The sequence below is a fragment of the Taudactylus pleione genome, unplaced genomic scaffold (assembly GCF_031769625.1).
Source record: "Taudactylus pleione unplaced genomic scaffold, aTauple2 ptg000393l, whole genome shotgun sequence".
NCBI lineage: Eukaryota > Metazoa > Chordata > Amphibia > Anura > Myobatrachidae > Taudactylus > Taudactylus pleione.
Genome location: NW_028284794.1, coordinates 1,743,315 through 1,768,839, shown reverse-complemented (window position 1 = coordinate 1,768,839; position 25,525 = coordinate 1,743,315). Strand labels below are relative to the sequence as shown.

The following is a 25,525-nucleotide window of genomic DNA, read 5'->3' as shown; positions in this document are numbered from 1 at the left end:
GCACTGATTCAGAGCGAGCGCTCTGGTCAGAGCGTTCAGCTCTGAATCAGGCCCACAGTACATATGAAAATATGAATGCCAAAAGAAAGAAAAAACAATAAATAAAATAATATATATAATAAAATATAATAATTTATAAGAGACTGGTAATATTAATAATAAAAATATCATTACAGAACCTTAAGTGAAATAATACTCCTATCAGAAGACTAATTCCACTACATCATTAAAGCCATCTGTGGTCAGAATATGAAGCATATGGATCCAGTATGCTTCTCTTGCACATATTTTGTGGTAGAAATCCCTCCCTCTCTGGGTGGGTGGTATAGGATCTACTATAACTGCAGAAAGCAATTATAGGTTCAGCATAATGTATTTGTTTGAAATGGCAAGCAATACTGGATTTCAAATTGCTATTTTTAATATTCCTGCGGTGTTCCAGGAATCGATTTTAAACTTCCTGATTGTTCGGCCCACATATTGCTTTAAACAGGGACATGAGAGGACATAACTCACATAGTCCGTCTCATAATTCAGAAATGATTTAATGGGGAAACGTTGTTTTGTAACAGCTGAAATAAACTAATTCTGCCGATGATTAATATATTTACATGTAGTGCATCTAACATCCCAATGGTTTTGATGGTAAAAATGTCTTTAGTGTTATGGTCCCACTGTCAGTCTCTCTAGTTTAAAGTAACTTTTCTTATGGAGATTATCTGCCCTTTCGAAAATAATCGTAGGTTTGTCCTTTATTTCATCCTTTATTGAGGGGTCTAATTTAAGAAAGGGAAAATTTATATTTATACTGTTTTTAATCTTGTGGGCCATGCTGTTTAGTTTGGTAATAGTAACAATAACTTGCTCTGAAGTGTTGTATTCAATAATTCCATCATTGTGGTAGCCTGTTCATGACATTTATTGAGATCGGTAGAATTACGCCTTAGCCTGCGTAGTTGTCCATGGAGGATGTTAGTTTTCCAACTATTCTGATGGTTACTCGTAAAATGCAGGTAATTGTTACTATCAACCTCCTTTTGGTATGAATATGTTGTGATTTTGTTATTTACAACTTCCAGCGTAATATCCAAAAAATTAATAATTTGATGATGTGAAGTGTGTGTGAAAGTGAGATTAAAACTTTTTAAATCTAAGGTGCTAAACAAAATGTAAAACGTCAGATAAACTCCCTTTCCAAACAAAAATAAATCACCTACAGTATGTACCGGGGCGAAGAAAACCAGGTTTGCGCCACTGGGGCCATTCCATATATATTGTTCTTCAAATGCCCTTATGTAGATATTTGCATAACTTGGCTCAAACCGGGTCCCCATCACAGCAGAGGAAAGAGTGAAGTTACCCCTGTTCCAATGATATCCCAAGATCCATTTTTAGCATATTCTCAATGGCCAATAGGCCCAAATCATGCTGTGTAATTGTGTAAAGTGATGACACATCACAGGAGACAAATAGATAATCCTCCTGCCAATTTAGATCAGAAACCAACTGTAGTAAATGACTGGTGTCTTTAACATGTGACTTCAGTGGAACAGCGTAAACTTGAAGAAACTGATCCAGAAAGTGGGAAAGATTGGAAGTGAGGGTCCCTATTCCTAAATGATGGGACACCCAGGTGGATTGTGAAGTGTTTTGTGAATTTTGGGTAAGTGATAATAGGTTGCCGTGATTGGATGATTGGATGTGCTAAATAAAGGAACAAAAACTCCTCCTTGGATATAAGGAGTTTAGTCAGTGCATTATGTAGTAAAATGAATAGTTCATTTTGGAATTGTTTTAGTGGGATCACTATATAGAATCCTATAAAATTTGGAACCTGAGAGCTGTCTTCTGGCCTTCATTAGATAATCACTAGATAAATAAAGGATAATAATAATAATAATAATAATAATAATATACAAAACTAGGTGCCTCTGACAACTGAGGGCTTCTGTCTATTCCCTAAACTGAAACAAATAGAAAAACAAACAACGTGTCTACGCCAGCATATACACTCAGGATTCCCCGAAGCTGATATTAATTGTCAATTTATAACTGACTAGTAGTTCAAAAATAAAATAAATCCAATATCATAAATAAAACACACATTTATGCATATATATTACAACAATTGCCTCAATACATTGCAATGTATCAATTTTATCAATGGTATGTGAATACGTAAGCAGGGATCTGCAAATGATCTCGGTGCAGATAAGCGCTGTAGGATTGTGGGGATAGTGTGTTAGAGTTGTTCGGCTATCTGTAGTACACATGAAAGGAAGTAATGATTAGTGTGTCAGGGAACAGTGACTGCAGGAAAACGCAGGGTTAAATGTGGAATTTCAAGACAAGGGAGGTCCAAGGGGCATGACAGGGGAGGCGACTTGGAAGGACAAAAGGCTGATGCACGGATCCAGCATCCTCTTTTACAAGAAATCTTTCCAGAAACAGGATCACGTGGGACAGGATAAGTAACAATCGCTGGGGCCTAGTTTGGGCTGATTGTTTAAATATTCCCTGTGGGCTTACACTGTTTTCTCTAGGGGTTTAATCCTTACCTCTGCGCATCTGCATTCTAAGCTGCCCTACCACAATTCTCAGCTTTCATTTCTGTACCTTCCAGCTCTCAATCCTTTCCAAAAAAAAAACATTTAAAAATATTTAGTCTTTCCTTCTACTTTTCATCCCGTAACCCCAGTCTCTTTCTTCATATCTATTGCATACTGTCTTACATTATCAGGGATATTTGCATCTTATAACATCAATTGCTGTTGTTTCATTATTGCTGGGGATTGCATTTTAAATTGTTATAAGTTAGGGTTTGCATTTGGTAACATCAATTGCTGCATGTTTGTTATATAATCTCTGTATATCGTGGTTTAAATTGTTAAACTGAGGTTTGCATCGTGTAACAGCAATGGCTGCAAGTATGTTTGAGAATAGCTGTGTATTGTAGTAAACTTTTAACTAAGGGTCAGATTCTCCCTAGTTACATAGTCCCAGTTGGTTAGGTATGTGAATAGATCTTTTCACATACCATTGATAAAATTCATATGTTGCAATGTATTGAGGCAATTGTTGTAATATATATATGCATAAATGTGTGTTTTATTTATGATATTGGATTTATATTGTTTTTGAACTACAGTTCAGTTTTATATGTAACACATTGACAATTAATATCAGCTTCTGGGAATCCTGACTGTTTATGCTGGCGCAGACACGTTGTTTCTTTCTCCACAAAAGTTAATGGTGTGCTCTGTATTAACTTCACAGACCACTAAACCAGGTAGCTGCTAACACAGTGGGACCTGCCCCCCACAAAACTTGAACATAGAAAAGAAAAAAAAAGAAGCACTTACCCACACATACCTCCTGTGACCCTCTGAACTACTGTAAGCCTGTACTGTTCTGAGCATAAGACCAGGTGGCAACCTAAGTACCAATGAGTGTATACAGCTCTAAGGGAGCAACAGGAGTCTGTTATTTACTTGAAGTCCTTGCCAGTGTGACTCTAGAGAGCTCACACAAAGTAGTTTAGGTAGTCGTAACGATCCAAAGGACAATCACACTTTCCCTCTGCAGTGAATAATTTATCTTAATCAGAACTAGCACTTAAGACTAGGCTGGATTGGAAAAATAGGGAGGTACAGTAGGTGAAAAGTGTGTGGTCCTGAATGGGACAAGTTGCTTTGTATTTGTGTTTTTTATGCCAAGACCCCGTGGAATTCCTACTTGGACCAAAGATGACTATTTCCTATGGATTAACTGAGTAATAACTGGCTAAATGATGGTGTGTAGGAGAGTGAATATTATTATTATTATTATTATTATTATTATTATTATCCTTTATTTTTGTGCCACAAGGGTTGTAGATGCCTTACAAATGAGCGAAACAAGAAAACAGTGACTTCGATTACAAAGAAAATGCAGGACAAGGACATGGTTTATAAACATTGTTGCATCCATGATCATAACACTCTAATAAGCAGCAGGGCGGCAGCAACCAAGGGTTAGGTACGTTATTATGGAGAATATCATAGTTTAAGTAAGGGACAGGACATGCACATGAGGCAAGAGGGCCCTGTTTGTGAGAGCTTACACTCTAATGGTGACGGTTAGCCAGACAAGGGTGACACAGATGGGGTAGACAGTGAGGAAGGAGCAAGTATCAGTGTGCTAGAATGAGAACTGGATGGTTTTGATGAAGAAGTGGGTTTTGCAGGCCCATTTGAAGTTTAGTAGAGAAGTGGAGTGTCTGATTGGGTGAAGGCTATGTAAGTGAGTGTGAGAAGCTTGAATGGGGTTCTGAAGGGGAAGGGAAGCCAATGTAGGGCTTGTAGGAGAGGGAAGGCAGATATGCTGTAGAATGTTTGGAAGATGAGCTGGGTAGCAGCATTGAGGACAGATTGGAGTTATGAGAGGAGGGAGTCAGGGAGACCAGTAGGCTACAATCTCGAGATGACCAGAGAGTGGATGAGGGTCTTAGTTGCCTCCAGAATGAAAAGCCTTATCTTAGAAATATTTTTGAGATGGAAATGGCAGGACTGCAAAAGGTACTGAATGTGTGGTTTTCAAAAGAGGGAGGAGTCAAGGATAACTCCAAGACAGTGTACTTGGGGCTAGAACAGATGGTTGTTCTGCCAATTATAATTACATTTTGGAAGGTGAGGTTATGTGGGAGGCTGGGAAGATGATCAGCTCAGTCTTAAGCTTGTTAAATTTAAGAAAGCGCTGAGACATCCAGGAATGAGATAGCAGTGATATAGTTGAAGATAGCGGTGAGTAGAGAGGGGGAGAGGTTGAAGAGAAAAGGAAGATCTGAGTGTCATCAGCATAAAGATGATATTGTAAGCTAAAAGAGCTGATGACCTCACCTAGAGAGACTGTATAGAATGAGAACAGGAGCGGTACCAGGACAAAACCTTGGGACGCACCTGCTGTTAGTGAAAAAGTGGACGGGAGTGAAATCATGAGAGGAGATAGATAAAGAGCAGTCAGAGAGGTAGGAGGACAGCCAAGAGAGGGCAGTATCTTGCAAACCAAGAGAGTGAAGGATTTGTAGGAGGAGAGGGTAGTCCACAGTGTCACAGCAGCAGAGAGATCAAGAAGAATAAGCAATGAGTAGTGGCGCTTGGTTTAGGCCGCAAGGAGGTCATTGCTAACTTTAGTAAAGGCTGTTTTTGTGGAGTGGAGAGGATGAAAGCAAGACTAAAATGGCTCAAATAGGAAGTTGGAAGAAGGAAATTCAGTTATGTTGTTGTAGGATAAAAGAGAGAGATGGGGCAGTAGTTGGAGAGAGTGTTCAGATCAATGAACAGGCAACAGGATAGAGGTAGTGGAGGATGTGTGAGGGGATCAGGTCAAAGGGGTAGTGGTAGGAGGGGGAAACTAAATGAGGGTCATGACTTCAGATACAGGGAAGAAAGATATCAGAGTTGGTAAGATGAATAGGGAGGGGTTGCCTGAGATGGGAGTGAAAGGGGAGCAGATGGTCTAGTGGGATGAATGTCCTGATGTATGGAGTCAACTTTAGATGTGGATTGGATGAAAAAATCAAGGGCAGAGAGTAAGAGTAAGGAGGGCAGATGAAGGCAGAGGAGGGAGCGGAAAGTGGTAAAGAGACAAGATAGGTTTAAAGGACTGGGAATAGATAAGAATCTTCAAATATGACTGTTTAGAGAGAGAGAGAGAGAGAGAGAGAGGGCAGCACTGAGAGAGAGAGAGAGAGAGAGAGAGGGCAGCACTGAGAGAGAGAGAGAGAGAGAGAGAGAGAGAGGGCAGCACTGTAGGTTGAGAGCATAAATTTGCAATGGAGGAAGTTTGCTTAGGAGTGGGATTTCCCCCACTGTTGCTCGGCAGGCCCTCTGGACTACTGGTATCTGGGCGCTTGACATGGTCCTCCAAATGCCATAATGCCCTGGCAAGCCCACCCCCCTCCAGTTCAACAACTAACGCACTATTACATCAGTTGACTTGTAATTTGAAGATTATAAACATCTGGAGGGTGGGTTGTGTTGCTCTGAAAATGGTGGAGTGAAGACATTGGCTGTATACACATTTACTTAATAATCTCACCTAAAATAACAAACTACAGTATAACATCCCTCCCCATATCTGCATTTCCTGCTGTTTATACCCTGCACATGTTCCTGTTGGTTAATAAACCAATCTCTGGGAAAGTTATCATCATGTGAACTAACCTCTGTTATACATTTACTAAAACATATCAACAGCATTACGTTATAACAATAAATCTGTCATTATTAACATAACTGCTGCCCACATTCATTTTATGTGAATAAGTCTGAGTCATTTTCTAGATTTATCAATTCTGTTACCTGCAACAACTAAATCGGTGCCACGTGTAGATCCAGGGAGAGGACTTCTGACCAGTGTCCTCACCTCACAGCAGTATCGGTTACTGTCAGATGATGTCACATCTCTTATATGTAATGAGAGGTCCTCAGGGAAATTCACTACTGACCATCGTCCAATCTTCTGTGTCTTATTCTCCTCCTTCCATCTATTAATAATATTATTCATAGAACACAGTTCACTTGGTCCCATTCTCCAGATGACCTCTCTTATATTGCCAACAGATTTTTTGTTAACAAAACATGGTATAGTTACATTTTCTCCCACTGCAGCAGGAACAACATCCGGCTGTTCTACAGAGATATTATCTATAGAGAGAGGAGAGAAAAATAATCACACAGACAGAAGGGAGCTATGAGCCTGTCCCTCCCCCTGCAGGGTGACACAGTGACACAGACAGAATGGAGCTATGAGCCTGTCCCTCCCCCTGCAGGGTGACACAGACAGAAGGGGGATATGAGCCTCCACCTCCCCTTGCAGGGTACCACAGACAGAAGGGAGATATGAGCCTGTCCCTCCCCCTGCAGGGTGACACAGTGACACAGACAGAAGGGATATATGAGCCTATCCCTCCCTCTACAGGGTGACATAGTGACACAGACAGAAGGGAGCTATGAGCCTGTCCCTCCCCCTGCAGGGTGACACAGTGACAAAGACAGAAGGGAGCTATGAGTCTGTCCCTCACCCTGCAGGGTGACACAGTGACACAGACAGAAGGGAGCTATGAGTCTGTCCCTCCCCCTGCAGGGTGACACAGTGACACAGACAGAAGGGAGCTATGAGCCTGTCCCTCCCCCTGCAGGGTGATACAGTGACATAGACAGAAGGGAGCTATGAGCCTGTCCCTCCCCCTGCAGGGTGACACAGTGACACAGACAGAAGGGAGCTATGAGCCTGTCCCTCCCCCTGCAGGGTGACACAGACAGAAGGGAGCTATGAGTCTGTCCCTCCCCCTGCTGGGTGACACAGTGACACAGACAGAAGGGAGATATGAGTCTATCCCTCCCCCTACAGTGTGACATAGTGACACAAACAGAAGGGAGCTATGAGCCTGTCCATCCCCCTTGCAGGGTGACACAGTGACAGAGACAGAAGGGAGCTATTAGCCTGTCCCTCCCCCTGCAGGGTGACACAGTGACAGAAAGGAGCCATGAGCCTGTACCTCACCCTGCAGGGTGACACAGTGACACAGACAGAAGGGAGCAATGAGCCTGTCCCTCCCCCTGCAGGGTGACACAGTGACACAGACAGAAGGGAGCAATGAGTCTGAACCTCCCTCTGAGGGTGACACAGACAGAAGGGAGCTATGAGCCTGTCCCTCCCCCTGCTGGGTGACACAGTGACACAGACAGATGGGCGCTATAAGCCTAAGTACTCAAAATTAATTTTTGGCACATTAGTGACAGAAAAGATGTTCAGGGATATATTTATTCGGAGTTGTGATTGTAATGCTTGCACTTAAAGTATTTTATCCATTATTTTATTATAAACCTTCTATTGGATGAGGTATGTCATGTGTGCAAACCACTTATCATACGAACATAAAATAAAGACACTGAGACGTGGATTTGGCAGATAACTTGATGGCGATTTATTGGATCAATAATAATTTATTATTTATTATTTATTTAAGGATGTATGGTGGCAAAGAAAGGACGGCCAGAAATCAGCCAAATCTGCTATGCCCACACACAAACAACAAAAGGCATAGCAGGCATAGATCGCCCAGAGTGCATACACATAACCATGTAAATCATATCAACAACAAAAGGTAACGCTCAGCCTCTATCTTGACTTCCCACCAATTTAGGTGATGATACTGTCCGCCGTTAGGTTGGTACAGCCAACTACCAGTCAACAGAAGGGAGCACCCTTAAATCATAATTGCACCCGGACTGGTGACCTGCCATTCTTTCCCGCCACAGAAAGGTTCTGCTGATAGAATTACAGCACTGCCACCATACCAAGGACTACTCCAATAACGCCAACTCCTCAAAAAGATCCCCAATAAACAATGACAAACCCTCCTCTGTTAAATGTACTCCGTCAGCCCTATATAAATCAATAAAACAAAATTGAATGTTCTTATAGTAAATGACATGGCTATAATTGGCCATCACAAATGGCTACTGCAAAGTTAAGTTTCTTCCTAGCTTCGTCAATAGCAGGAAAACTCCCAACCCCACGCCAGACCTGCCGAGGTACAATGCAAGACCAAATTAATTTACACGAGGGCTAAGCCGATAGTACCCTCGCCAAATCGTTGACAATATCAACTAGTAATACTACAGTGGACCTCCGCCCTAAGTCGTTGCCTTCTAAATGAGCCACCAAAATACGTGGCCTACCAAAAAACCTTGCACACTCTAACAGTCTAGGATAAAAAGAATGCCATCTCAAACCTCTGAAACCTATCCAAGGGACCCAGCTGAATGTTCAAAAGTTGGAGCTTGATCTGAACTCATAAACCTAGCAGCCCAGAAAATATATGAGTGGCCTATAACCCAAATGTCCTGTGTGTCAAAGAGCAATCCTAAAGGTGGAGGAAAGCAGTAAAGAAAAAAATAGTAATTGTCATAAAACAAAAACAACAAAATTTTATGGTGTATTAGTGGGATCTGATAGAACATAAGTGAATATCTGCCAAAAAGAAACATTTTCTATTGGTCGCTGACTTTACAATTTAAAGTGGCTAAGATAAACAAAAGACACAAAGGGGAAGAATGGGTGGGGGGAAACTGGGAAAAAACAGGTGAACTCGGCAAGAGGTAAAATAAAAACCTGCTTAGGGATGGACTATGAATTAAATGATTTAGAATAGCCGAATTGAATCCGTCAGTTCAGGTAAAAATTGTTAAATCCCTCAAGACTCCCATTGCCAGCAATGGCGAGTAGCTAATCCCGAGTAGGATAGACAGGGGTAAGAGACAATACAAGACAGGACAGTACATGAGACAAGACAAAAAACCAGGCAAGCATAAAATATAAACGTCACAAGAACACACTGAGATATGACTTTAAACAAAGGACCTTAACGCGTAGGTCGAATGTAACTTTTATAACTATGATGCCGAGAAACCCGCAGCAGACGCCGAAGTTGCGGCTCCGATCCGAAACAAGTGTGTACAAAAATCCTGAGGCGGGAGGCCAAAAACTGATACACACCTCTTCAAAAACCAACCAAACTGGTATTTGAACAGCTGCAGCTGGGAATTGTCTGTGGGTGGAGACATCCACAACCGGACGCCATTAAAATCCTGAAGAAATGAGAGCCAGACAGAGAGGTCCCGCTTAATCTCTGAGGACAAACAGATCAAATGTCTCGGCTTAGTGACTCCAGCCGTGGCCCTCTCCAGCCTACGCAAAAAAACTCAGCCCATTGGTATGACCTTACAAGCAAAGTTTAACAGGCCCAGGAGAGATTGCGCCTGCCGCAGGGTAATTTTTACTGGAAGCCGTGCACTCCGCTATGGCATTGCGCAACTTGTGGACCTTATCAAGAGGAAGGCGACAAGCACCCGCCAAAGTATCGATCTCGATACCTAGGAATGACAAGCAAGAGGAAGGGCCCTCAGTTTTGTCCGCAGCAACGGGAACTCCAAAATGAAAAAACAGCGCTTGCAAAGAAAACAACAAATAACTACATCTATCTGAACCGGAATGGCCGACACACAGAAAGTCATCAAGATAGTGGGCTATCCCATGACCACCGCAAGAAAACTCCACACACCAGTGTAGGAAAGTGCTAAATCGCTCGAAAAATGCACATGACACAGAACATCCCATAGGCAAATATCTGTCTATGTAATATCCATCGTCCAAGCGAAAACCCATAAACCAGAATGACTCTGGGTGTAAAGGAAGTAGGCGAAAAGCTAACTCAACATCTATCTTAGCCATCAGTGCGCCCGGACCATAACACCTAATGATGTCCAAAGCATCGTCAAAAGACTGGTACACCACCGAGGAAACCTCAACTGGTATGGCATCATTTACTGACGAGCCTGGCGGATAACACAGATGCCGAATGAGCCTGTATTTTCCTGGAATTTTCTTGGGAACCACACCCACCAGGGAAACAACAAGACCCCTAATGGGGGGTTCAGCGAAGGGCCTGCCATACGTCCGACGCCAACCTCAGCAGCCACCTTATCCCTAACAATGTGAGGCAACTCAAACGCAGACTTCAAATTTCTAGGCGAACCCGTGTCGACAGCCCTGCAAATAGGTAAACCAAAACCAAAACCCTTTAACAAAAATTCTGCATCCTGCAAATTCGGGTACCAATGCAACCATTTTGCCATCACTTTAACACGGACAGGGGATGGGCTTTACTTAGCACCAGCTCCTTTTGCAGGCTGTGCAGGCTGCTGCTGGGCAACCAGCTTCAAACATTTGGAAGCTGGGTGGTTGCCACTACATCGCAAGCAGAGGTGATGAAAATTACATTTTCGTCCCTGCGTACACGTGGAATTAGTAAAAGCGAAACATTTGCCAGACGCCTGCTGTTGGCCTTGACAAACCGAACTAGTCGCTTTGCTTGCGCTAAGCCCTTCATAGATAGGACTGCCAGCCAGACCTCCACGTCCTTCCACCCTAGATCCTTCCCCTGTCTGCCATCTTGCTTGCGACAAAATTCTTTGTCGTAAGCGCAAAAAAGCCATGCCCCTTGCGGATAACTGCATGCTGTGAATTAAATGCAGATACCTAATGACGTTCAGGTGCTCCTCTGGATGCCGAGAAAATGCAAAAACCGGCCAACCAATTATTGTAAGACTTGAACACTTCCAAATCTATACCGCCTTTTGCCCTAGCCGCTTTAAATGTCTTCTTAGTTTTCTCAGTAAGAGCAAAAATATCCACATAGTCTCCCTTGCATATCTTACTGCGGCAAGTCGCCCTTAAACCTCGCAATACAGCGGTGTTGTCACAGTGAACCCCTGCAGAACCTTCCAACCCCTTCTCTATCTGCTTACGCTTAGGGTTGCGATGCCTATGCCTCGAACGTCGCCTTGCCTCCAATTTTGCATATTTTGCTGCTCTCTTGCGCGCTGTGCCAGCGCTGTCTGCGTTAGATATAGAGGAAGCAAAAGAAGACGTCAAAGAACTAGAGTCTGAGAAAGACCCACCTGAACCTTCCGATATCATGGTATCAGAGGAAAATCCAGACGGCCCTTCTCTGACATCCTCGTCCACAAGCTCCCCTTCTTCGACGACATCTAAAAAAGGAGAAAGGACACCCACTGCCACCTCCGTGGCAGGCAACCTAACATCTGCACCACCCTTACTAGTGCCCTGACTCAACGGAAGGGAGGGTGCTGTAGTGACTACACTTTCCTGGACCAAGCTAGGGGCAATAGCTCTCAATGCTTGCACCAACTGCTCTACCTCCGACCCCCCTTGCGCCCCTGCGGGATTAACGTTAGCAGGCGCGACATTTCGGCTAGGCAAAGAAACTGCTGGCTGAGCTGCTAAAATTGGGGCAAACACAGCAGCTAGAGTTGAAAAGGCCGACACGATGGCTGAGGGTTCTAGCTGTGCAGCAATGGGGGGAGGGGTGGCAATACAAAAAAACTACAGGAGCTGACTGATCTTGCGCCATCCCACTAGCACTAGGGCCCTGAGCCCCAGACCCGGTAACAGGAGCTGGAGACAAACTGTCTGTAAAATGGCTGCCCCCTCGACTAAGCCCCGACCCTGCTCACTAACATGGTGGGCGCCCCGCTGTGAGCGGGGAACGGGAAGTCCTCCAGGTAAGGATGACCCTCTATGTACACTGGGCTCTGCCCTACCTCCCTGCCTGGACCTCCTCCTTTTACCGGAGGTTATGTCCAGGGTGTCGGACGTGAGAGTGCGCCCGCATGCAGCTGACGTGGCGCGCTCCCTCCTGCGACTAACTGCTCGAGCAGTAGGAGCCACAGCTGGGCCCGGGCTCAGCAAAGCCGAGCACCGGTGCAAACTCTGCCACCTATAAGCAATTGCGCTGGGGTCACCACCCGCCGCAAACGCGGCAGGGGCCACCCCACAACGCCGATCCCCGGCAAGAGCAGTGAAGGGAATGGAATCCGCCATGTCCGCGGCAGATGCGTTTCCCCTACGCTGGTGTGAGCCCCGCGTCCTATCAGCGTCCTGGATTAACATCGGCCACGTCCGCAGCAGAGGCTGCTCCACGGCACCGGCGTGAGCTCTGCTCACATTCTGGCTGAACAGAGCGGGCATGAGGGGGTACACAGCGGCGGGGACGGGGCATGATTCAAGATGGACAGGGCCAGCAACAGGTGCTTTAATCAGTGAAGGAAAGAGAGAGAGGAAAAATAAATAAACTTTGAAGAAAGAAATGACAGCAGAATAGGGAGAGAGAATACAGCAGGGATAGAGATATACAATAAGAAATAAAGCAAAACAAAAGAAAACAATCACCAATGTAATCAGACTTATACACTGCTAATCTCTGTTACTGACCAGAATCTGGAACCTGGAAGAGGCTTTGGCCCACACTTCTAGCCCTTTATATAATATTCCTGTTACAAACCCGCCCCTGCTTGCCATAGGCTAACTCCAACAAGTAATTTGCATACATGCCGGCCCCCATCCTAGAGGTTTAAAACACCTCTATTCTTATGTAATCTTTCGGTAACTCTTATTTTTATTATTATTATTATTATTAATTTATTTATTTGATTTTCCTCTTTTTTATTTTTTCTTGTGCAGCAACATACTGTATATCATGTGTGACAAATCTAAATTTAAAGCACATTTGGGAATTAATGGATGGAGAGTGTCCCTTGTCTAGGTGTCATTATTATGTATTGCTCCCCTACTTCATACTTACCTACCTTTAACAGTGTCTTCCCGGGAGAAGCCCGGGTAAGAGAAGCAGCAGGGGGCCAATGGGGGCTGGGCCTAATGATTTGCGTCATTAAGCCCCGCCCCCTCGTGGCAAAACTGCCGCGATTGGGTAAAATTTACATAGGGGGCGGGGCCAGATGCGGTGATTCATGCAGAATCACATCTTAAGCCCCGCCCCGTTCACGGAGACCCGCGATCGCCCCGGGTATTCTCCTTATTCTGCCCACTTCACTAGGAAGTGGGCAGAATGCGGGAGAAATGCCTACCCTTCCGGTGGTGCGGGGGGTTACTCGAAAAATCGGGAGCCTCCCGCGAAAACCGGGAGGGTAGGCATGTATGCCCTACTTTCTTTTTTTTCTAGGTTAGGATAAGTGTAAGGGGTGTAGGTATACCAAAGTTTGGGCTAGGTATTCAGGGTGGGCGTTTGAGAGGTACTGTAAATGGTGTATGTGTTGGTTTATGTGTTTTGTGTTTTTTTTTTCCTCTCTATCTCTCCTCCTCCCTCGTGTCAAGCATACTGCTGTTTTAAATTTGTAATGTGGATGTTAGGTCTCAGACTAAGGCCCTGAATCAGAGCCGGACGCTCTTTGTGAGCGCTCGCTCTGAATCAGGGCATTTTGTTTTCCCCCCAGCCTCCAGGCCGCTTGCTAAGCTGTGGGTGACCACCCACAACTTTAGCAGGTGGCCTGGTGATGGTCAGGACCATCGCGACCATCGTGCTTGCGCCGAGCCCATGTGGTAGGGTCTCATCCGCCGCAAGCCCCAGTGAACTTCCTACTCTAATAGAGCAGGAAGTTCACTACTGACATCACGTGTGATGTCAGTAGGGCCGCACCCAAACGGCAGGCGTTCCTGCATTTGGCCAGCCACCCCTGACCCGCTTACAAAACGGGACGAACTGTCGATCAACATCGACAGCCGCCCCGTTTTGCTGCGAGCCCTGAGCGAGTAAAGTTCTCACTCACACCAGGGCTCGTGCACGTACAGTGTGCATGCCACGCGTGCGCATTGCCCGGCCATTGAACTGCTATGCGCTCGCTAGTGGGTCTGAATCAGGCCCTAAAAGTTTTTAAGTTGGAATGTAAGAAAACTTAATGATAAGATTAAGAGATCTCTGTAAAGCGGATATTACAGTATATGCCTTCCAGAAACACTTACTAGGTGGTAAGCAGATGTCATTAAAAAAATCTTGGGTTGGGTTGGCATTTCATTCCTCCACAATGGCATTGTTATGTATGGCCGCTACGGCTCGTTACAGACTATGGGCCTGATTCAGACCCGGACGCTAAGCCGTGATCACTCGCTCTGAGTGATTTTTGCCCGTCTGCACATGCGTATAATTTGCAGTATGCGTGCACAAGCCAGTCATTACGATCGGGTATCACGCGCTCGTTGAATACAGACTGAGCACTACTTTGAGTGACAGATAGTAACATTTGTAGGTGGTAACAGGGGAACAGGGGAAGGTGCTTGTGATTGGGGGAGTGGATGTGCGAATGCAGGCGTGTCTGGCCACAAAAATGGGTGTGTCATTGTACACATCACTTGGGTGCATTTCTGTCCACCGTGATTGCAATTCTTGCAGTAGGGTATAGTCAACCACAAGCACTGCGATCACATCCGTTGGGACCCGATGTACCGATGATTACATACACTTCCTGGAGATTACGTACGCAAGTGGGCGTCTGGTGGCCGTATATATATATATACAAAATGATCGCGCACCAAGACATAGTGGGCGTGCTTATGCCTTGCCGTGTGATCATCTGCCTTGCTGGGTGTGTGCCAGATTTGCATATTTTGCGAGCGATTGCCCGCATCTTGCAAACGGCTCTGAATTATGCCCAATGTTCTGACTGTTTCCTAGATTCCTAGGGATGTGCGCCGACCCCCGTATTTTGGTTGTGGATCTGTATCTCCTTCAAGGTTTTGGATCTGGATTTGGTTTTGCAATCCACCCTCAAGTATTTTTGGTTTTGAGTTTGGTTTTGGATCTGGATTTTTTAAATAAAAAATAGATAAAAACTTTTTAAAAACAGCTAAAATCATGTAATTTATGCAATCCAAAACCCGAAATTCTGATTTAAAATCCGAGTTCCGAACCATGACCCGGATTTACCCGGATCTCCTCAGGAGATTAGAGCCGCAACTCGGATTTACCCGGATTCTGTAAAATCGGGTGGATTTCGGATTTCTGGAGAACCAAACTGCACATCTCTATTTCCTAGTAACTAATTTGCTGGATGCTGGCTGCTATGTGCAGCAACTCACCTGTTTGGAATACCATGTTACCTGACCCCAGCCTAATGAATCCTGTGATTGGTCTATTTCCTTTTCATTAGGGATTCTGGTTAGTTCCTGCCTGCTGGTGATATTGCTAAGTTTCTGCACCTAGTGAACAGTCACGCAGTTGATGCACACTGTGCAGTTCCTGTTCCTGAACCCTTGTCTGTGTATAGTTGCTTTGCCATTGTATATCTGCATCCTTGAACCCTGCCTCAAGACCTGATTCTGAGCCGCTCACAAGCAGCCGCTCGCTTGTACGCGGCCGATGGTAAGCGACCGCGCATGCTCACGCTTCGTTATGTGCGTGAAGTACTCGCAATCCGCTTGCTCGCCCAGCAACGACAACCCAGTGTAATGAGTGACAGGAGAGGCTGTTTGACGGTGGTAACAAGGGCAGGACACTAATAACGGGGGAATGGAGGTGTGAACGCAGGCGTACCTGAGTGTTGCAACGCCATTTGTAAGGCGTGCATAATTATCAGCCAGGTCATAGTACACGTCACATGCTTGTTTTTTACACTGAAGTCCTCGCAGTGCTTGTGGTAGGGTAAGGCAACCACAAGTGCTGCGAACCCTTTTGATGGTCCTTGATGTACCAATGTTTTAATACACTTCCTGGAGGTGACGTGCGCTAGTGGGCGTCTCTACATACGCTAATGGTTGTCTGCATACACAGAGCGATCGCTTTCACAGACAAAGTGGGCATGCTTATGCCTTTCCGAGTGAGCACTGAATCTGGTCCTCAGTCCTTTGTGTGTAGTCCCTGCCAGTCCTGCTCCTGTGTCCTGCTGGATTCTACCTTGTACCCATGTCCTAACCAGCTCTGTTCTTGTGGAATCCAGTTAATTTTTATCATTATATTTGTTTTTTTTAAATGGGCTCAATAGCTGCTAAATAGCGTTTTTCTATATGTGGTGCAGAATAGTATTCAGGAGTATTTTTTCCCAGAAAATAAGTTATAGCAGCAAATTTGGGGTACTTGAAAATGGGGGGCAAAAGTTGCTAAAGTGAAGTTGAAAGAATCGTGAAAAATCCACCTACCGCAAGCAGCTGCAATCAAAAAAACACCTTGTGCATACTTGGGACCCCCCAGAGTCAAGTTCGCTTGTTTTTGCCTCTGTCCCCCAAATTTTTTCTTTACGCCCCCAAATTCAAAGTCATTTTTTGGGGTGTTCTTCAGTGTTTTTTTTTTTTTAATTTGACACAGTTTACCTTTGGGGGGCTGTCTGAAGGCTGCATGGAGGTTCCCGCAACGTTGCACCCCAAAACCCCAATTCTGCACTTTTTTCCGCCTTCTATTCATATTTCAGCCTTCTATTCATATTTCGCCTATTACATTGCATTGACTTTTCGCCTAGGCGAAAAGTCTTGCAAATTGAATACGGAGTAAAAGCAAAACAGGCGAAAATGACGTCATCGCCGAAAAGTTTCCGACAAAAACACGCTGAAATGGCTTTTCACCTCAAATTGAATACGGGCCATAGCTGGCTCAGCTATTTTACATTATATACTACTAAGCTGGTACTGCTTTACTCCACCTTGCTATTACAGACTAAAGCTGGCCACACATCTAAAGATTATCTGTCCAACCAGCCAACTGACCAACCGTCCAACTTGTCTGTCCAACTAAAACGCTTCCCCACACATCTAACCAACTTTTCATCCAACCAGGCAACCTGCCAACTTTTTCAACAGACCAGCCAACTTCTGTCCAACTTGTGATGTCACAGAAGTAGGCGGAGAGTGCCTGCCTACTTCTTCATGATTTAAATAAATAAATATATTGATTACACATATATATGTGTGTATGTATGTGTGTATATATATATATATATATATATATATAAAATTGAAACTGGACAGCGCTGAATGAGGGGAGGATAGTTGGGATGGATCGACAGGTGCGGAGCTGTGATGATTGGGGGGAGGGTGGCCAGATGCAGTAGAAGTTGGGATGGTCATTGAAAATATATAGGGGCCCATTTATTTTTCAATATTTACGGTGTATTTCTCAAAAGCCCCCATTTTCGGCGAATAGCCACAGATATTAAGTATTCTTAATGTAAATGAATATTGCAACGCCTGCCTTGAGAAAAGGGTCTTGCATGGCCCTGAAATGTTGGCTGAGTGGCATGCATTAAAGCAGGCTTGACCAACCCGCGGCCCGCGGGCCGCATGCGGCCCAGGTCGGCTCGTAATGCGGCCCACATACCTCTCAAGTGTCCCGGATTCAGCGGGACATTCACGATATGTCCCGCTGTTTCGGGATTGCTCACTGTAGTCCTGGCGCCCCCAGACCACGCCCCCACGCTCTCCTTCACTCACTGTGCCGCCAGCGTAATTGCGCATGCTGGGCGGTCACAGTGGCGTAGCAGTACTCTGTGGTGGCCGCGGCTCCGTCGGGTGATTTCTGCGCTCTGCTTACAAGTGATACTGCCTGGTAAGCAGAGCTTGGTACAGTAGCTGTGTGGGGGTGTTTGACTGGGGTACTCAGCTTGATGCAGGGGATTTGTGGGGTGTTGGGGTAGCTTGGTACAGGAGCCGGGGGGGTGGGGGACTCAGCTTGATGCAGGGGGTGGGGGATGGGTGAGAGAGCTTGGTACAGGAGCCGGGGCACTGGCATGGCATATATACTGGAGGGGGCACTGGCATGGCATTATATAACTGGAGGGGGCACTGGCATGGCATATATACTGGAGGGGCACTGGCATGGCATATATACTGGAGGGGGCACTGGCATGGCATATATACTGGAGGGGGCACTGGCATGGCATATATACTGGAGGGGGCACTTCCATCAAAGCAAATATGGATGCATTGGTGGCTGAGAAACAATGTCAAACATCTCACTAACTTCATTTCTAAGTAAGTTTAATATGTTAACTATGTTTTCTATGTTTTTTTTGGATGATCAGGTATCGTTACTGTTATTTTATTTTATGTGCGGCCCAAACCAAATTTTCATCTTCTAATGTGGCCCAGGGAAGGTGAAAGGTTGGACACCCCAGCATTAAAGCTTTTTCTACTATGATACAAGTCCGGGAGTGCCGCTGATCTTTTGTTTGGATATTGGATTTCTACAGAAGGCACCCTGGCGCATACATATAGTAGCTTGAGTGCCGGTTCTTATTTGAAATACATATACTTCTGGGATTGAAAGGTCCCGCTTGAAACAAGGCACCACTGATCGTTGATTGGCAGTTACATTTCTACACTTGGAGAGCATTAATCACAGAATGGAACAGAACAGTTCTAACCTGCAGAGTGGTCATGAGAATCCTGCAGGGTTTACAGGAATCACCCTACCTAAGGGCATACTACATAGCTTCACTGATGTGGAAGCCAAACATATCTTATTTAAGGAACATTGGCCCACCACAGACAGAACAGAGGATGCACAGGACTATTATCACCACATTTTGAAACTCAAGAAAAGAGAAACAGAATATCTTTTGCACGGAATAGCCCTATCAGTATACTACAGGGATCAAATGATCCGTGTGAAAAATGCTCCCACTATTGGAAGACATAATCCTGAGTTTTGTAGGAAGTGGGTCGGAGTGGTTAACAAATGTAGTATGGATCTCATGTTGTTGGTTATCAACGAAGCTGGGCTTGAACTGGCTAAAACCAGGGAGAAAATTGATTCATTGATTTTAACATCAAAAGCCATTTTTGAACATGAGGGTAATGCGGATCTACTCCAAAAATTGCAGAAACAGAGCGACGTTTATCGCCAAGAACTAATTAAATTTAAACACAATAAAAAATTGGGTGTCTGCGATGATTATGAAAATAATCACGTATATCATTGGTTAACTGGTGGAGACACCAGACCTCAGCCCTCTCAATATCAAAGGAAGCCGCGTCAAGGGTGGAGAGCTAGACGGGAAAATAAACACATTGATACTATAACGTCTAACAGCGATAGTGAGTTTGCCATCCGTGATTCAGATAACAGTGTGGATATACAAGCTGTCGCTTTAGAAATAACAGCCATGGTAACAGGGGATACCGCTATAAAAGGACTTCCACCCACCGGGGGCGGGGGTCAAAACGAGAGGAATAGCAGGACAGTCCTCCAAAAAGAAAACTTAATATGTAATTTGTCATCAAGGACATTATCGGACATTGATGTCAGTGTCCTTAATAAAGGCCTCTCCTTTGTTCCCACCAATGTCCATAATGATTTAACATGGCAGGTTGATCTGCACCGGTTTTCCCGTAACTTGAGATTGAAAGAATTTTTCCAAACTAATGAACCAACAGAAATTAGCAACCCATTTAAAACATTTCTGCAAGCACATAGTAGGTCCGTGTTTAACCCTCAATCCACCAATTCTTTGTTGAAGACTTTCAACCGATTAATCGATGATTCCGTAACTAGATATTTCAATGCACCTACTATTCAACATTATAATTTGACACTGAAAGAGAAATTAGCATTAAAGAATTTGAGTGCATATAGGGACATCATTATTCGCCCTGCCGATAAGGGGGGCGCGATAGTGATACAGGACTTGAAGGACTACATGTGTGAAATTGAAAGACAACTAGGGACCCCACTAGTGACTATAAAAGGGAGTTGGATCAGATTCTTGCGCAAGCAGAACTTGATGGCTTAATTAGTGAAAAAGTGAGGCTGGCTTTGACTCAGGAGTTTCCAGTTGTACCTATAATATACTCGGTATCCAAAATCCATAAGAATTTACAATCACCTCCGGGTCGACCGATAATATCGGCGAGGAATTCTCTGTACCAGCCCATCTCCATGTTCTTAGATACGATCCTTCAGCCACTCATTTCTGCACAGCCATCTTATATCAAGGACACCACAGCCTTTCTATTGTCATTACAAACTGTTACAGTGGTTCCACAGAATACTCTCATCTGTGTAATGGACGTTTCAAGTTTATATACGTCTATCCCTCATAGTAAGGGATTAGAGACTATGAAAGTGTTTATAGAACAACAGCGGATGACTATCTTAGATAGGAACCTTTTTTTACATCTACTTGAATTAACTTTGTCACGTAACTATTTTATGTACAACAGAAACATTTTTCAACAGGTGTCTGGCTGTGCCATGGGCAGTAACGTAGCCCCGAGCTACGCAAACGTCTACATGTTCAGAGAAGAAACGGACATGTTTTTTGCAAATGAGGAGATCAGCAAACATATACTCATTTATATGAGATACATAGACAATCTGTTCATGCTATGGACCGGTGGTATAAATGCGTTTGAGATGCTGATTCAACAAATTAATGATCGTGACTCGCCCATTAAACTCACTTATCAATTTAGTACATCCACATTGAATTATCTGGACGTACAAGTAACAATTGAGGATGGCCATATCAAGACTGGGATATACTCCAAACCCACCGACCGTAATACTTTGCTTGCGGCTAATAGCTACAATCCAAAATCACTAGTGAAGGGTCTCCCTAAATCACAAATGTTAAGAATTTGACGTATTTCGAGTGACCCCTCTCATACTCAACTGGAGTTGGAAAAAATAATAGATAAATTTGTGACAAGGGGGTATTCGCTATCTCTGTTGAGGAAACAAAGAGATGAGGTATTGTTACTCCAACGTGAAACATTACTACATTCTAAAATCAAAGATAACAGCAACATTATTCTTTGGAAACTCGAATATCAGACCAGTAGCCCTGTGATCCAGCGAGCCACATGGGCATTATGGCCAATAGTTCCATCAGACAAGGATTTATTATGTTTTAAAGGTAAACGACCGATGGCTTGCTTTACAAGAGGCAGGAATATTAAGGACATGGTGGTCCATACGTATATCACTGGATTTAGTCAATCTAATCAGGAGGGCCAATTGTTGCGTGTGAAAGCACCTGGGTGTTACAAATGCACAAAATGCACCACGTGCCAATATATGCTGACAGGATCAACTTTCAAACATCCGCATCGGGACCATACGTATCATATAAACCATGTCCTAACCTGCACTTCATCTTATGTAGTTTATTTAATAATGTGCCCTTGTGGCTGTTATTACGTTGGAAAAACCATCAGGACTGTCAGAGAACGGATGGCCTTACATCGGTCGGCCATCAAATCAGCCCTTATGAAAAAGGTAGCTGAACAACCTGTTGCATGCTGGACACCCCTTGTCTGCTTTAAAACACATTTTAATCGATCATGATCCAACTTCACTACGTGGAGGAAACAGAGCTGATAAACTTTTGCGTCTTGAAGCGACCTGGATACATAGGTTAAATACTATTCACCCTGCAGGGCTTAACGAGAAATTGTCCCTGAATGCATTTCTGTAAAGATATTTATCTTGCCTTAGTGATGCATATTCTTCATATTGAGCGTTTAGGCTCATTAGAATGCCTTATGGATAGGTTAGCGCAACTTACATTGTAGATGTAGGACTCGCAACTAATTGTTGGATAGATGTACTGTCGTTCTGTTTGTGTTGTATTGTGTACATTTTTGTTAGTTTGTATTCATGTTTTAATGTAACAATTTTTGGTGTATGGGCACTTAAGTAGAATGTATAGTTATTGCTATTGTGGCAGTAGGTTTTAATGTGTGTTGTCCCTCTCCTTGTATGTAGCTGCCGCGGGCCGGGGAGACAGTATACCCGTCTGGTGGCTTGTTACTATGACAACCCACAAGCATCGGAGAGACGTCATCAGTGGAGGACAGTGGTCGCTGCGTGCACGCATCTCCTCCCCCTGACTGCCCCGGTCGGCGCCAGCACACAGGAAGGATCCTGCTATTTAAAGGTAGGCATCATTATTGGTTTTGTCTGCTGTTTATTGTGTAAATGAATATTGCAACGCCTGCCTTGAGAAAAGGGTCTTGCATGGCCCTGAAACGTTGGCTTGGCTGAGTGGCATGCATTAAAGCTTTTTCTACTATGATACAAGTCCGGGAGTGCCGCTGATCTTTTGTTTGGATATATATTATATATATATATATATATATATATATATATATACTGTATATATATACTCCAAACAAACAATGGCAGCACTCAGCGCCTTAGATAAATGCAGAAAGGTGTCCTTTGTTCCTCCTACGATTCGGGCCTGTAACCCGTCATCAGGGACAAAGGACACCTTTCTGCATTTATTTAAGACGCTGAGTGCCGCCATTGTTTGTTTGGAGTACATAGGGCTTTGCACCCAACGAGGGCACCAGTGCATTTTTAATCCATTGCAAACAAGGGAGTGCCGGGGACTCTTGGACTGATTTTTTATATATATATACATATATATATTTATATTATCCATAAGGTGGCACTCCGTAGTAAGAAAGACATAAGTCACCTTAGCTCATAATGCAACATTTCAGCACTGTAATGTGCGCTTTTGTCAAATAAAAGTGCGCATTAAAGCGCTGAAACGTTGCAATATGAGCTAAGGTGACTTATGTCTTTTTTTATTACGGACTGCCACCTTATGGATACAATTTACAGATCACCTGTGGAGGGCGCCCAGCTGGTTTATGCTTACACCTCATGAGTATATATATTGCAGCTATGACACCAGAGGGAGCGGGGCAGCAGGAGGATCCCCCCCAACCACACGCCGGAGATAGAGCTGGTGAGTACTGGGAAGATAGTCCTGTAGTGGTAAGCTCTTGGGCTCAGTGGGTATTCAATCGGGAAACCGGCTGACATAAGCCCGACAGCCTGCTTCCCGATCGCTTTATCCAAGCGAGGGTTAAATGACAGGCGTCTAAGTCTACACGCCTGTAATTTTTCCGATGCCGGGAAACTGGCGCCCTGCATCCCGATTGAAGGGATGCCGGGCGCCGTGAGCGGACAGCCACGGGGTGGAGGGTTAGGTTTAAGGCACCTGGGGGGGACTTAGGGTTGGGCACCCCCCCGGGAGGGTTAGGGTTAGGCTAGGGGAAGGGGGGGTTAGGGTTAGGCACCCCCGGGGGCAGGTTAGGGTTAGGCACCCCCCCAGGGGACTTAGGTTTAGGCAGCGGGGAAGGGTGGGTTAGGTTTAGGCACTTAGAGAGGGGATTAGGGTTTGCTCAGAGCCAGCTACAGGGGGGGTTCTACTCACTTGCCAGCTGAACTGGGTGGAGGGGGGATCACAGTGCCAGCTTTACTTTAATGGGAGGGAATAACATGTGCAGTGCAGCTTGTCTTGTTAGGGGGAGGGGGTCTGAGGTGCAGTGCCCCCTGTACTGTGGTGAATTCGATGTGCAGTGCTGCCTGTACTGGGGCGGTAGAGGGGAATAGGAGGAGAGGTGCTGCTTGTGGGGATCAGAGGAGAGTCAAAATTTTTAGGAGGTGGGAGGGGGGACATCGGAGGAGAGGTGCCGCTTGTACCATATGGGGGATCGGAGCTCTGCTTGCATGGGGGGGGATACAGGAAGGAGAGGTGCTGCTGGCAGGGGGCGATCAAAGCTGAGATGCTGCCTGCACGGGGGGGGGTTGAGGTTTAGTGGTGCCGCTTGTATATCTACTGGGGGAGAATAGGAGCGCTGAAGTGGCACTTCCTCTGCAGAGGCAGCTAATGGCAGCACACAGTTCCCGGATATGTCTCCCTCCAGCAGAGACACAGTGGTGGCAGCGGTACCGACGGATCTCCGAGGGGCAGTCATCAGAGGTGAGTGACAGCAGTAGGCGGACACTCCTGGCCAGTGTCCGCCTACTTATCGTTCAGTTGAGGGGAACTTTCCCCCTACACTAGAATGATACTTGGTGAATATCAAACATGTTTGATTTTCCCCAAATAGTTGGAACGACCGTTTTTGGCCGTTTTTCAGCGTGTGGGAGCAAACGGCTAACTATCGTTTGCTCTCACACACTAGACGATTATCATTCCAACCAGCCAGCTGGCTGGAATGGTATCGTTCTGATGTGTGGGGGCCTTAAGCCTAATCACACAGTATTTAACTGGCTAAAATTTTTCAAAAATGTCACCAAAATTGATGATTTTTTTTGATTATTAAATGATGTAAATAACAGCTATTTAAACCTGATTTAATATATTTTTTTTTTAACAAAAATGCAAAATCAAGTTTAAATAGCTATTCCTGCTGCTATTTAATGTGATATTTTTTTTTAAAGATAGTTTTAATTGTTATTGTATTAGAGACGTAGTGTGTGGAGCAGGCGGAATGAAGCAAGGGGGGTGGGGATGAGGGTTTGCGGTGTGGAGTAGCAGCAGGACAGATTGGAGGGCGGAATGAGGGGCAGGGATAAATGCTGAATATACTGTACACAGACACAGAGTGCACATACACCCAATGTATGACAGTGTATACATTATATTATATTCAGTGGCGTAACTAGGGTATTTGGAGCCCAGGGCAAATTTGTAAATGGAGCCCACCCCATGTGCGCGCCCGGTGAAAAATGGGTGTGGTCACACGGGGCGTGGCCATTTAAAATGGGGCGTGTCAACATGGCACACACCCCTTTCTTGTCACTGGGAACATTTCTTTCCATTTGCACCTTAATGAAGTGCCCCTTATACAGTCCCCCCTATCCAGTACCCCTAGTAGTGGTCCCCCTTATGCAGGCCCCTTATATAGTACCGCCAGTATACAATGCCCCCGGTAGTGGTCCCTCTTATGCAGGCCCCCAGTAGTACCCCTTATATAGTACCCCCAGTATACAATACCCACAATATTGGTCCTTACACAGTTCCCCCTGTAGTAGTCCCCCCTATGCAGCCTGCCATTAGTTCCCCTTATACAGTGCCCCCAGTAGTGATCTCCCATATGCAGCCCCACAGTAGTGATCCCCCATATGCACTGCCCTTTATACAGTGCCCCCAGGAGTGATCCCCCTTATGCAGGCCTCCAGTAGTTATCCCCCCTATGCAGTGCCCCCTGTAGTGGTTCTCCCTTTTCAGTGCCCCCTGCAGTGGTCCCCCCTGTGCAGTGCCCCCAGTAGTAAGCCCCTTATATAGTGCCTCAGAAGGAGTCCCCTTGATGCAGTGCCCCCAGTAGTAGTCCCCCCAGTAGTAGTCCCCAGCAGTGGTCCCCCCAATGCAGT

At 45.0% G+C, this 25,525-nt stretch overlaps 1 protein-coding gene across 1 annotated transcript in view; it reads right to left on the bottom strand.

Annotated features, from left to right (window-relative positions):
* LOC148506843 (uncharacterized) overlaps positions 1 to 25,525 on the bottom strand; it is a 79,039-nt gene that overhangs the window by 30,169 nt on the left and 23,345 nt on the right. Inside the window, exon 3 of the mRNA XM_088446089.1 lies at positions 6,342 to 6,686. Coding sequence (XP_088302215.1) covers positions 6,342 to 6,686 — 345 coding nt within the window. The remainder of the gene's footprint in view (positions 1 to 6,341; positions 6,687 to 25,525) is intronic.